General features: G+C 39.3%; 1 protein-coding gene across 8 annotated transcripts in view; it reads right to left on the minus strand.

The window, feature by feature from the left end:
* ccdc171 (coiled-coil domain containing 171) overlaps positions 1 to 15,056 on the minus strand; it is a 214,925-nt gene that overhangs the window by 179,156 nt on the left and 20,713 nt on the right. For all 8 annotated transcript variants that reach the window (XM_062971894.1, XM_008103172.3, XM_008103167.3 and 5 more), the window contains 3 exons: positions 11,515 to 11,661; positions 9,460 to 9,552; positions 7,001 to 7,161 (listed from right to left, as the gene is read on the minus strand). In XM_062971894.1, coding sequence (XP_062827964.1) covers positions 7,001 to 7,161; positions 9,460 to 9,552; positions 11,515 to 11,661 — 401 coding nt within the window. The remainder of the gene's footprint in view (positions 1 to 7,000; positions 7,162 to 9,459; positions 9,553 to 11,514; positions 11,662 to 15,056) is intronic.

A 15,056-nucleotide genomic window follows, 5' to 3' on the forward strand; every position in this document is an offset into this window, starting at 1 on the left:
GAAGAGCTTCATGCTGGAAATTATTTGAACTTGCTAAACATTGCCAAAAGCTAAGCCTTGACAGATTATACACTCCACAAATCATAATCCATGCTGTAAGTTCATATCCTCCATCCTACTTCTGTATCGTCCTCCCTTGTGTGCAACTCCATTACTGCCTTCTACGGTTTGTACTAATTGCCTCTTTATGTATGCGCTGAAACATGCTATGGTCAGATCTTCAGAAACTGCAAGTCCTTTAGAAGCTCATACTGTAAACTCAAGAAACACAGGACAGAACTTCCCAGACTGCATGCCTCACTGTATATCCTTGTGGCCTAATAAATCTAAAAAGAAGGACTTCTACACAGATTATATCTGCCTTGAGTCTCATTATCGGGAGAAAAGTGGGATGATCCAGTAATATTAATAACAATAAAAATAACAACAACAACAACAACAACAACAACAACAACAACAATAGGCTGAACTTGTCTCATATCTCTGTTCTATGTTTGGAATGTATTCCTTCCCCATACTTCATATGTTCTTGTGTTTAAGTCAACCTCATTTACAAATCAAAGTCGAGTTTTGAGGTCACAATCACGGATTTTAATATGACCCATGGATAAGTCAGTTATTTTACTATCATTTCTAGACTTATATACAAGTACAAATAGTGCATGCCTTTAGAAACTCTCACAATTGGCTGATTTGGAGAGTATTTTTCATCTGCACAGCAAAACATTTTCAGATCACATTGAAAATGAAATCAACAGAAAGATTATACAAATGGTAAAAACACTTTCAATCACACAAAATTCAGCATGTATCTGAATAAATATCTGAAGATAATAGCAAAGCTTGGAAACATTATCTTAGCATAAAACAATTCATTTTAAATGCATGCTCCTTGAATATGAGTGAAAAGTAAAATGTTACATTACTCATAAGTAACAGTACTTTTGGTGTTTTAAATGATTTTATGGGACCATGTTAGTACTTAATTGTGTAAAAGATGGCTGAAGGATTTTCCCCTCCAATGAGCAGAGACAGATGGGCTGTAGGAAGAATCGCCAGATTTAACCTCATGTCACGTCTCTTAGCCACTTCAGGAAGTATACTTATTTGTTAATGACAAAATAAGTAGAAATAATCAATCTGTTGGATATAAGGTGGAAGAAAAAATACTAAATGATGAGAAAATGAAAAAACGGAAGCAAAAAAATCTACTTTTAAAATCAATTTATGTATCTATGTTTGTAGTTTAGAGTTACGGTATATGTAATTACAGTAGAGATGTATGTTGCCTAGTTTGATATGTAATTTGATATGTAATTGTCATTCAAGTATGCTAATATTTATGTATGCATACATTTTATTGTTTTTCTTTGTGTTTTATTTCTGTTAAAAAATATTTTTAAAGGAAGTATACCGGCAAACCTTCCAGACTTCCTGCCTCACTTTTCTCTATTCATTATTGTGTCCTGGAACAAAGCAGCCACAGGAACTCTTGCTTAGAAGGTTTAAAAAGGGAATACCTCCAATCAAATTACATATAAAGTAAGAGATAATCTCTCTTTCAAGCAACATGTAAAAGAATTACTCAGTGTTTTACAAATCCAAAAGACATTGCTTATTCTAATAAAATCAGCACCACAGCCCTACATTACCACCCAAAGTCAATGTCGTACATTAATTACTATTGTAAATTATTTCCAAGCTTTGAAAAAAGAACACATAGTATAAATATTGGGGAGATGCAATGGTTGATCAAACCAAGGTATAGAATGGGGAACTATGACAGTAATAAAAACCAGGGCTGAATGGAAGTGTGACAGTTTTGAAAAATTAGACAAATTACATAAAAACTATCTGAAAGGCCATCACCCGTGAAAGATGATGCATCTATATCAGAGTGACTTGTAAGAAAACAAAAATCCAGTTATGAATTAAAATCAGCCACCCTCTGAACAAATCCTGTCAGAAAAATGCTGTAATAAGTTGGTCTTAAGGTGTTTCCAGATGGTTTGCAAATACATCTCTGAGTACATGTGATACATTCTACATACTGAGATTTTCTCATGTTTGTTTCCTCTGATGGATCACCTAGAAGTTTAAGGAAGGAGCAGGTGCTTCTCTCAACAAAGGAGAAAATAATGTAGTCATCTGAGGGCAAACTGTGAGCTAAAACTGCATCTTAAGGTCTTTTGGACTTTAAAATACAGTAAATCTCTCCCTGCAAAGAGAAAGAAAGACCTTCCTTTGGAATAGGAAATCCAAATTTGAAAAGCACACGGACTTCTCAGCATTGTGGAAATATTTAATATTCTATTAACACCAAAATATCATGCTCCAATAAAAAAGCATTTCCTAGAACACACTGAGAGCATGTCAAAAGAGACAATGGGTTGACGGGATTCACAAAAAATATATATAGACAACATACAACCAACAGATTCACATCAGACCTGAAATTGATATAGATTGCCTCCCTAATTTTTTTTTTAAAAATAAGCTGATCCATAAATGGGAGAAAAACTAGTAAAAACAACACTCCTCCTGCACATATGTTTTTTACCCACATAAGCCAGGCTTGGCTTGGAGATATTTGTCTCTTCCTAGATGAAAGCTCAAGCTGAACCACTGGTAGCCTTGCTCTGTTAAATTCTTTTATTGATATGGCATGGACTCTACACATACAGGCCAGAACATATATAAAAGAATTTTTATAAAGTGCTTTCTCAGTACTATTTTTTACTTGAAATAGTATGCTTGGTGACAAGAGGGCAATGTTGTGACCTCAACACAAATGCCATGTATATTTGATAGTATTGTAGCCTGGCTTACAACTTCTGTAACGAGACAGTGAAAACTCTGAAGGTGATAGCAGGTCATAATGTTCCTATCCCAGTAGAAAAATCTGTATAGAAAAATGAGGTGACATTTTAGTCAGAGCCTAGAAGTTGATGGGAAAAAACAAGAACTGTATGTTTTTTTTTAAAGAGTTGGTGTAAGACAACTGTTGTAGTTGAGTCAGTAAGTAATGTTGCAAGCAGAAGTAGCATTACCAGTAGGTGAAGAAGGGGTAATCGCGAGCAGGTGTCAGTTGAAGATCAGCAAAGGGAACGGATCCAGGATATACTTATGGCACCTACTGATGAAGACACATTCGAAGGGTTTTCAAGTGGCGGGGAGTCAATAAGTGAGGAAGGAAATGTGGTGGATGGGAAAAGAGGCACAAAAAGGGTTACTCAGGAGCAGGAATCAGATGAAGAACGGGAGAGGAAGAAGATCCGGGATATATTTACTGCTCCCACAGATGATGAATCGTTTATGGGTTTCTCTGGGAGTGATGGGTCTGGGAGTGATGAGGATGGGGAGAACACGATGGATTGGACTAGGGTACAAGAGATTGGGAACATATGTGCAGAACCAACTTCTAGCAACACGATGATGAGGTTTTCAGGACGGGAGGATTGGCAAACAGGAGGTACATCCGAGTCATGGGGAAACCTAAGTCTTGGCAGGAGATGGAGGAACTGGAGGGATGGAAACAGGGGATCGTGTGTGAAGACAAGGACAGCTGTTAGAGATGATGATGGGGTGGAGGCCAGCTCATCATCGGAAAATGATGTGTAAGTTAACAGTAGGCTCTGAAATGGGGAGTCTTTGTTGAAGGCAAAGTGTCGGTTTCGTATCGTGTCTATTCTGTCGCTGCCTGTTCTCGTGTTGGGTTTTGGGTTCGGGTTCTGCAGCCTGGAGTTCTGTTTCCTGAGAATTCTTGATGTTTGGACTGGCTTATCATAAGTGTGGCTTTCTCCCTTCCTGGACTCTTGGATTGTTTGAACAACGGCTGTGTTTGACCACCTTAGTGACGACGTTTGGACTGGCTTATCGTGAGTGTGGCTCTCTCCCTTCCTGGACCCTTGGATTACCTCAACTACGGCTCTGTTTGACCACCTTAGTGACGACGTTTGGCTTATCATGAGTGTGGCTCTCTCCCTTCCTGGACCCTTGGATTACCGCAACTATGGCTCTGTTTGACCACCTTAGTGACGACGTTTGGACTGGCTTATCGTGAGTGTGGCTCTCTCCCTTCCTGGACCCTTGGATTACCTCAACTACGGTTCTGTTTGTCCACCTGGGAAACGACGTTTGTTGAGATTCCTTTTACGGTGACTCTGGGACTTTGGCTGGCTTTGGCAACTCCTATTTGCAACTGACTCTTTGGGTGCAGCACTGTCTGTTGGAACCCTTTTGTTACAGCGCTGTTTGCTTGCTATTTATTTTGACTGAGTTTAAATCCGGGTTTTCTTTCTGTTTAATCTGGGTTATTTTCCGGTTGCTTTTTGAAGCCCAGTTTATTTATTTATTTATTTATTTACAACATTTATATCCCACCCTTCTCACCCGAAGGGACTCAGGGCGGCGTACAAATTGGCAACAATTCAATGCCTGCACATAATTAAAACAGCAATGAAAATCCAATAAAACAATTAAAACAATAGAAAAATATAAAACATATGATTAAAATCCATTCCTCCAAAATCCTCGTGCTGTAGCCGTAAATCAGTCCGGGGTCGTCTTTTATCATTTAATCTTTGAAAGCCTGGGCACATAGCCATGTTTTCAGGGCTTTTCTAAAACTCAGAAGGGTTGGGGCGTGCCGTATTTCTCTGGGGAGGGTGTTCCACAGCCGGGGAGCCACCACCGAGAAGGCCCTGTCCCTCGTCCCCACCAGCCGTGCCTGTGAGGCAGGCGGGACCGAGAGCAGGGCCTCACCAGATGACCTTAGGGATCTTTGGGCAAAACATTTGAGTTTTGGCTAGAGACACTGAAGTTAAGTGTCTCTGAGCATTTTTATTGCTTTATAATAAACCTTTTGTTGGACTAATTAGCGTGTGTGGCTCTTTAAGGCCTCTGTGTCTCGACAACAACACTATGCTGACATGAAATGTTTGGCATTATTATTTTGTAAAGGTTACAAAATTATTTTGTAACTATCAATTTGTGATGAGTCATGGGCCATGTAGTCCCGTTTCTGGCACTGTAGTGCCAGATGAAGAGGAGAACTTGGGTTTTTCACCGTCTCAGTCAGAATTGGAAACTTCCCAGCCAGATTTGGGAACCTTGCACCTGCAAGAGATTTGTCTTCCAGAAGTCTGTCAAACAAGCCCTGAGCCTAAATCTCCTGTGTTTTCTCGCCACGAGTTTTGTAAACAACAGAGGGGAGTTCAAGCAGCGTCTCGCAGGAGTGCTAGGATAGCTGCTAAGAATTCAGCTGATTAAGCCTGCTTTCCATGGGAAACTTTAAGGAGTCATGCATCTGGACTCAGAGATTAGCTTTCGTTTGTGGTTCCCCAGAGAACTGCTCTTTGGTGGGAAAACTAGACCCTATTTAGGTGTTTTGCCCACAAAGGGATCTTGCGGAGTCAATTCGTCAGCTACTGGAGCAAGTTGTGTGTGGACAGCGCGCTCCGTTTCCAAGCCTCGTTCCTGTTTCAAGCCTTGTTCCTGATTCCAAGCCTTCGCTCCTGTTTCCAAGCCTTCGTTCCCGTTTCCAGCCTTGTTTACCTCCACGGACCTTGCCTTGTTTTCCAGGACTCAGCCTTGCCTTGTTTTCCGGATTTTGCCAAGTAATTCCACGGATCTTGTTCTTGCTCCTCGTTCCTTGTTGCTCTGTATCAAGCCTTGTTTCAAGTTACTCCCTAGCCTCGCTCAAGTTTCATGGACTAAAGGACGTTGTCATCTCCCCTCACTTTGCCTGGCAAAGTGAGTGTTTCGGTTATTGGATTACAACTTTGGACCTTAATATTTCATATTGGACATTGTTTCTTTGGACTAATTTTGACCTTTCCTGAAAGGTCTACTTCTGGACTATTTCATACACTTGCTTTTATTAACTTTATATATTTCCTTAATAAAGATATTAGATAGATTCTGGCCTCTGTGTATGGTTATTGGTGCTCTGCAGCCTGGGTCGTGACACAATTTCAATGATAGTTGTGATATTGGTGCAGCAGGTTAAACTACTGAGCTGCTGAACTTGCTGACCGCAAGGTTGGCGGTTCAAATCCGGGGAGCGGGGTGAGCTCCTGCGGTTAGCCCCAGCTTCTGCCAACCTAGCAGTTCGAAAACATGCAAATGTGAGTAGATCAATAGGTACCACTCTGATGGGAAGGTAACAGTGCTTATGCAGTCATGCCGGCCACATGAGGTGTCAACAGTTCTTCAGCCTAGAATTGGAGATGAGCACCAACCCCTAGAGTCAGACATGATTAGACTTAATGTCTGGGGAAAACCTTTACCTTATATATTTTAAGAAGGGGGAAACTTCTAAGATGTACAGGTCAGGTATCCCTTATCCAAAATGCTTGAGACTAGAAGTACTGCAGATTTCAGATGCTTTTGGATTTTGACGTAAATAAAATGTCTAGGAGAATTCAATGTCTTTTACTTATAACAAAAGTGGGCTTAGGACTGCAGAAGAGGAAGGACCAAAGCACAGTCACATTGCTACTCTGTACACAGTATTTCAGCAACCTGTGAAATTCACATACATTATCAGTTCTATGATATGTATTTAAAGAAATGAATTCACAGTTAAAATAGCATTGTATTTATTTGATATTGTATTTATTTTTTGTAAGCTGACCTGAGATTTGTTGGAGAGGGGGCGGGATATAAATGAAGTTACTTATTATTATTATTATTATTATTATTATTATTATTATTATTATTATTATTATTGCAATACTCTGCACAGGTCTTCTAACAGAGTTCCACTAAGTTAAATGATGTCTACTGCCAGGGAATGAGTGAAGGATTATAACTCTCTTTTAAAGACCTCAAGGCACGTAAGTTTAAATAATAACCTTTCTCATCACCTGCTAAATGAACATTAATGAACAGCTCTATGACACATACTATTCAAGGTGTATTATTATTTTAGTTCTCAATACACATGAACACATACAAATGATACACACATTCCAAAATTAAGAAGCAAATAACTTACATGTTGAGCTTTTCAAATGCCTCATGAGCGTTATGCTTCTCTCTCTCATAGGCATTTTCTACCTCTTTAAATTTGGCTTTGATCATTCCCACTTCAGAAAGTGCTTCTGCTTGACTTGCCTTCTCCACTTGCAAAGCTCCTTCGAGATCTCTAATTCTTAACTGCAGATGAAAAAACAACAAGAAGAATCAAAATTGTTGTTGTTGCTCTATGGCAGACCACTTATTTGGCCAGTTAATGACCATTCAGGCACAAATAACCAGACCTTGTTTTGGACTAAAGCTTCCCAAATTCTCTAACAAATAAGGTTATTAACCATATTTGCAAAATGGGTGGACGGATACTAGTTCTGGGAGTCACAGGCCTCCCCAGCCCAAAAGTGAGACTTTTATACACCAAGACCAAGGTATTGCATTTTCATTTCTTAACTAGGATTGGTTAGCCTGCAATGTCACAAACACGGCCATATAAAATGTACACATCGTTATCATCAATTTTCTGACACAACCCCCAGAAGTATGTGTAGGCCTCTCTAGCTCTTCCAGTGTTATTCTATGGAATTATTCTAGCCCAAGTATAACATATAGTACCAATGGGCCAGAGAGATCCCCAAATAGAAGCATTTCTGGGGCTCTCTGCTATTCTGCAGAATGCTTTCACCCCATGATTAATCAAAATATAGGGTTCACTATTGTCTTCAGTTTCAAGTATCCGAAGAACATATCCCCTCACAGATATGGGAGTTATTATATTAAAAATGTGACTGATAACATTTAAAGATGCAATTAATATGAAATTAATCTTAATCGCGTCATAGGATCATATGCATTGCAAACACAGTTCCTATCCACTTTCATGTGACCCTTCCTGCCTCACTTAACAACAAGCAATGCTGAGCTGCTGTGAGTTTTCCAGGCTGTATGGCATTGTTTTAGAAGCATTCTCTCATGATGTTTCGCCCACATCTATGGCAGGCATCCTCAGAGGTTGTGAGGTCTGTTGGAAACTAGGCAAGTGGGGTTTATATATCTGTGGAAGGTCCAGGGTTGGAGAAATAACTCTTGTCTGTTTGAGGCAAATGTGATTGTTGCAATTGGCCACCTTGATTAGCATTGAATAGCCTTGCAGCTTCCTGTCTGGGGGAAATCCTTTGTTAAGAGGTGTTAGCTGGTCCTAATTGTTTCCTGTCTGGAATTCCCCTGTATAAACCCCACTTGCCTCGTTTTCAACAGACCTCACAACCTCTGAGGATGCCTGCCATAAATGTGGGTGAAACGTCAGGAAGGAATGCTTCCGGAACATGGCCATACAGCCCAGAAAACTCACAGCAACCCAGTGATTCCGGTCATGAAAGCCTTCGACAATAAGCGGTGCTGTTCCACTCTTGATCTAGGACTTGGGACTATAGTTGGGACCCCTTCGATAGAAACTACACTGTGAAGATCAGTAAACGAGAGACAGAAAGAACTGCGGGAGAGAAGAAAAAATCATGCTGGATAAAAGGAGAGGGATACGAGATAAGGGAAGGAAATCCTAAATGCCATTTTGATCCCTAAATCATGGCTATAAAAATGAGCTGATAAGTTAAGTGTTGTGCCATGGCAAAACTGTGGTGACATAGCAGTAGGGTTTGAGTGTTGGATTACAACTCTAGAGACTGGGGATGGAATCCCTGCTCAGCCATAGGTTACTGGGTGACCTTGGGCAAACCACATTCTCTCGGCCTCAAAAGAGAGCAATGTAAATCTCATCTAAACAATTTTGTCGAGAAAACCTCATGATAGGGTCATCTTAGGATAGCAAACAACACGAAGGGACAGAATAATCACAGCCTCAATATCAACCTGGTGCAACAGAGTAAGGCACCTCTATTATACTACTTGATTAAAATACTACCATATGCATTTGGATACCCATGAAACTTTATTTTGACAAAAGCTTATTATAATGTACATGTGCAAACCAATTGCAAAATATCCACATACAGTAGAGTCTCACTTATCCAACATAAATGGGCCGGCAGAACGTTGGATAAGCGAATATGTTGGATAATAAGGAGGGATTAAGGAAAAGCCTATTAAACATCAAATTAGGTTATGCTTTTACAAATTAAGCACCAAAACATCATGTTATACCACAAATTTGACAGAAAAAGTAGTTCAATACACAGTAATGCTATGTAGAAATTGCTGTATTTACAAACTTGGCACCAAAATATCACGATGTATTGAAAACATTAACTACAAAAAAGCATTGTATAATCCAGAACATTGGATAAGCGAGTGTTGGATAAGTGAGACTCTACTGTATATCATTGTTTCTACATATTTTGTATTGTATGAAACCCTATATCAATGTATCAATCAAACCATAACCTAATAAACATGTGCTAGTCATTCAGAGAAAAATTAGCCCTCGATGCATTTATCAGCTCCACATTACTTCCGCCACAAGGTTACCTGAATTATTTCAGAATTAAATTTTGATTCCAGATGTGCTGCTCTCTCTGCCTCTACATTTTCTTCCAGTTTCTTTATTCTCGCTGTAGCTACCTGAAAACAAGGGTTAACAACTAATTAAAAACACAAACACATCTTTAAAATCTCAGTCAGAGTTTCTGAGTCTCAGTTGAACAGAACTCTCTTCTCTAGTGTTGATAAAATGTGAGGGCACAAGAGAGAAAAGAAAAAGCATTTGAATAGCTTTGTAAACGAGATTTTCAAATGTGTCCACCTTCTTCCTCATGTATTTATAAATACTATATTGTAGAGTTTTCCAAACTGTGTGTCACGACACATTAGTGTATCAGTTGCAGTGTATAGTGTGTCACACAAATGTAATGAGAGACCTCTGAGTCTATGTGAAATAAGCAATAAATCATATATTTTTAACAAAATATTAATGAAAGTTTTCATGAAATATGTTGTTCCCCCATATACTTCATTATTGTTTATATACGTGTCTGTATCTCTTATAACGGGTTGGTTTAACCTCCAGCATACTTGTAAAATTAAATTACTGTTGATGCATGTCTAAAAAGTGTATCACCAATATGAAATATTTGGAAAACTCTGGTGTAAATGCAACTGACAATTTTTCTTAAATCCACCAGAGGGCACTAAAGGAACATCACAAATCTTAACCTAAAGCATGAAGAGTTTTGTATTGGTATCAAACATCTTAAGAAAAAGGCTATACAGTAAAGCTATACTGAGAATTATTTCAATTGCTTGCTAAAACACGATCTGTTATCCTTTATGTAACTTATCCATTCATATTATAAAGTTACTTAAGTATTTAGGAATTCCCTCCCTTGTTATATGCAAAACTTTTTTCCTACCATATCTATCACTCTGTATCCTTTTAGAAAACCATGTACCAAAGGAGGACATTGTGTTGGAAATTTATATTTCACCCTCAGGTATTTCCAAGTTATGTTAAATTATTAAGTTGTACATTTTCTTGGGAAGGGGGAATAAGGTAAACATAGCAATACCTTTATTAGTGATGGGGTAAATCTGTTTCTAGGCTTCATATGAACTAGCATACTAGCAAGTGGAAAAAAAAGACCTGTGATTAACTTTAAAGAAACGTTGGCTTTATAGGGATAGTCTGGAACCTAAGCCACCATATTTGCAAGATATGTCTGTAATATGTGATGCCAGGGTTAAAAAGACTCGGGTAGAAAGCCTAGATCATGAGATCTGTGGACACACACACAATTTTTATATGGGTTGTATGGCCATGTTCCAGAAGCATTCTCTCCTGACATTTCCTCTACATCTATGGCAGGCATCCTCAGAGGTGTGAGGTCTGTTGGAAACTAGGAAAGTGGGTTTATGTATCTGTAGAAAGTCCATGTTGAGAGAAAGAAGTCTTGTCTGTTTGAGGCAAGTATGAATGTTACAATTGATCGTCGTGATTAGCATTTAATGGCCTTGCAGCTTCAAAGCCTGGCTGCCAATTATTCCGGCCATGAAAGCCTTCGACAACAATTATATTTCCATATTCATGAAGTCTAACAAGAGAAAAACTTATTGAAAGCTAAAAGCCTCTCTTCTGGAACAGTTTGAAGGCACTGAACAAGATTTATTAATAACTTACTGCAATAGTTATGTATCTGAAAACAAAGAGTTTGTAACCTCAGTTTTACAGCAGAAAAAACTGGTTCTTCCCACTGTGTAGTTTGGCTGAAAGCTTGGCAAACATTGCACTACAACTTCCTAAAATTGGCTTCTAGCATTGCAAGTCACTATCTGGATGGAAAGTTCTGGAAATGGTTGTCCAAAGGAGTCATTTTTCCAGTTCTATTCTAATTATTCTAATTAGTGTATCAAAGATTTTTTTCCACACGCACCTTTTACTCACAAAAACATAGCAACCTTTCCTAGTTATTAACTGCTCCCTGAATAAGGAAGCTAAACGCAGTATTGCAATAACTACACCAATATAGGTAGCCACCCGTAAGCAACATACACAGATTTACGGGGTTGATGGACACGGGAGACCCTTACCTCAAGTTCTTTTTTAAGTCGAGCCTCTCTCTCAGCAATGAATTGAAGCTCACTGGTCTGCCGCCTCAGTGTGTCCGAACAGCTACTGTGCTCCAATTCCAATTCTTTCATTTTCTTGTGAACATTCTGCATTGCGCTGTTGCTTTCCTGGTGGAACAGATGGTGATCATAACAACAGTTAAAGACACACCACAGAGGTCCAAAAAAGATGATTTTTAAGAATAACAACAGAGGATATATTATATGGTATATTATATTATTAAAGATGTTCTAACCTCTCCACACATTGGGAAGTGGGCACACTCCTGGAAGGAGGATGACTGGCACAGCAAATAATCAGTGAAAGCTTTACAATAAGAACTAAAAGCAAAACACTTGTAATTTTGAGGCCCACATGTTCTCACTTCAACAGATTACAAACAATTTAGAAAATGGGATACTGTGCATTGGTTATTAGTCTGACTGCACACTCAGCATGCTCCTTTGCTATATCAGTAAAAACAAGCTCTGCGGGGCATGTATTTACCGCTGTTGTTAACTGCCCAATACAATGCTTTCTCCATCATTAATTCCTAAACACGTTGGTCTAGTTTTAGCACATATGTATATAGCTCCTCTGTGAGTAGAATAGAAATACATATAATTGCCTCAATTGCTTGATAAGAATCAAACCACAAGATCAGGGTATTTAAAGCAGAACTTACAACTACCAATTTAGTTCACCCTTCAGCACTGTTTTGTAATCTTAATCTCAGACACAAGACACCTGAAGGAAAGGTTACTGTAGGGTCACACTGTCAACAAAAATGCAATCTATTAAGAGATCACAAAATTAGCACTCTCCCTGCAGTGCCTCTGGTCCCAATCACAGTTTGATACACCAGATTGACTCCTGCTTCCTGTTCTAACAGAATTGCATCTTTTTCCTAGTGCCATTCTGACAGTACTCTGATAGTACTGTAACTCCCAGATTCTCCAACACATGGGGGATATAATCCAAAAGAATATGCTTTCCAAATTCGAAAGTATCATAAAGCACCATATTCCTCAAACTTCTGTATGGACCCAGTAAGCATCAATGTCTCGTCCCTTCCCCATAGCTGACCTGTGTCCCCATTCGTCACACTGCTTCACGCAGGGAGCAGCTACATTTGGACCATTAGATCCTATTTTACTAAACCAGGATATGTCTGGGTGCCATGGTCCTACTTTCTCCCTGAGCAGGAAAGCAAGCCCAATTAATGATACCACTGCTTCCTGTTACTCACAACCATCTTTCTCTGTTCCTATCTAGGACTAACTCACAAAGAGACTGCTAACTCCACCACACAAAAATTGGACAACACTTTGGACTTTCCTTGAATCTTTGCAATTCAAGAAAACTGAAAATCCATCTCATCTCATTCTCTTTGCACCAATAGTGCTTGGAATCCTATTCCCCTACTTCCCACTTTTACTTTCCATCCTCACCATTTAAGTACTATTCTTTCTTGAGCAACACTAAAAAAAATAGGGGAATTCCAGACAAGAAACAATCAGGGCCAGCTAACACCTCCCAACAAAGGAAGCCTCCAGGCAGGAAGCAGACAGACTTTGAAGCTGCAAGGCCATTCAATGCTAATCAAAGTGGAAATTTTTTAACAGTAGATGGACAGGCATCTTGCAGGACTACTTTAACGGACAGAGGCTTGGACTAGATGGTCCTTGTACTCCTTCCAATTCTATGAAGCTATAACATTATATCTGATATGTAAAAGAGTAAGGAAGGGGGAATGTAGAAAAAGAAAAATGGTAGCACCTTTAAGATTAATTGATTTTTAGTTTGCATAGGTTTCTGTGAGTATAAACACACTTATTTGAATGCGGCACAGAATGAAAAAAATGCTCAGGTATAAAACATATTTAGATAGTTGTGGAAGTGGGATGGAATGTAGGAAAATGATACAAATCATGACAAATTATATATGGACCCATCACATATTACATACAAAAGGGGGGGCTAAGAAAGAATATTAGCCATCCAGGAGACCTTGGAGAGCAACACACTCCACTACACACAAACATCAAAATTGCTTGGCCATGATTCCCCCACAACCACCATTTGAAGATGATGAGAGACCGAAATTGATTTCATGTTAGTTCATTTTCATTGGCTGATAACAAAAGGAGTACTGTATTTCATTGTGTAATAGTTGCACTACCACCCCTTTTGTTGTGGGAAGGGGGGGGGGGGGGAATTGGACTATTACACGATGAAATGTTTTTCCAGCTATGGGGCTCCATTTGGCTAGCAGTCAAGTGAAGCCCCATAGCTAGAAAGGGGGCATGCATGCATGGGAGTGAATTCAGATGGGGAGTCAAGCCCTATAGCACCACGGAGAGGGGGCAGGTGCACAGGGAGTGAATTTTCACTTCTGCACACATGTGCTCCATCTCATTGGTGTTATGGGACCTGACTCAGCTGGCAGTCAAGTCAAGCCCAGTAGCGCCAAAAGAGCAGCCACAACCTTCATTCACTCGCTCAGGTGAGTGAACCAAGAGTGCAACAATTATGTGGGAAATGGCAAAAAGTCCTATTTTGACACCACGAAAATCAGTGTGCAACCATTATGCGATGGCAACTATTATGCAATGAAATATGGGTAACTGTAAAGCAAAACTACTTTGCAAATCATAGGAGATAGTTCAGAAGGTACTCCAGTACAGTGAATGCTAAAAGGTAAAATCTTGAGTAACACTTAAGTCTGGTGTTAACACAAAGACAGATTGCCATAAGACTGCTTACTATAAGAAACACAAAGTCACAATTTTCCAAATTGGAAGAAATATGACATAGAAGTACCTACCCTCTGGGCTGCCTCTAAAGATCGAGAGACATTTTCTCAAAATTAAAAAAAATCTTACACCTTTTTTATATGTATCACACAGCTGATTTACCCTGCCACCCAGAAATTAGAAATATGTCTCTCAAGGACAACAAACAAATCTTATGCTAAAACAAGACTGAAATAATATGGCAGATCAGGCATATTGAGGATGGAAGTTGTGCCACTTTCCAGAAAACTGCTGAACTGCAATTCTCAGTATGCCTCAACTTCATCTATAATTGTCTAGAACTGATAGAAATTGCAATACAGCAACATCTGGATGTGTGCACAACTCCTTCCCCAAAATAGAAAATCCTTTAGTGACCCTCAACCTGTTGCATCTACTCAAGGCACACGTGCAATCTGCAATTATTCCCTAAATAGCTCCCATGTGGAGTGTGCCTCAAAATAACTGAAACAAAAAGGAAAGGGATAATATTTAAGCTATAAGCTGCTCTTCTGATTTTTATGCATGTTGTAGGCAGTTTTAGACAGTTTCCATCTCTTCCATCCATCCTGATCACAATGACTAGACCTCTAAGGTAAAGAAAAGGTTTTCCCCTGACGTTAAGTCCAGTCATGACCGACTCTGGGGGTTGGTGCTCATCTCCATTTCTAAGCCGAAGAGCCGGCGTTGTCCGTAGACACCTCCAAGGTCATGTGGCCAGCATGACT

Source organism: Anolis carolinensis, chromosome 2 (assembly GCF_035594765.1).
Source record: "Anolis carolinensis isolate JA03-04 chromosome 2, rAnoCar3.1.pri, whole genome shotgun sequence".
Classification (NCBI taxonomy): domain Eukaryota; kingdom Metazoa; phylum Chordata; class Lepidosauria; order Squamata; family Dactyloidae; genus Anolis; species Anolis carolinensis.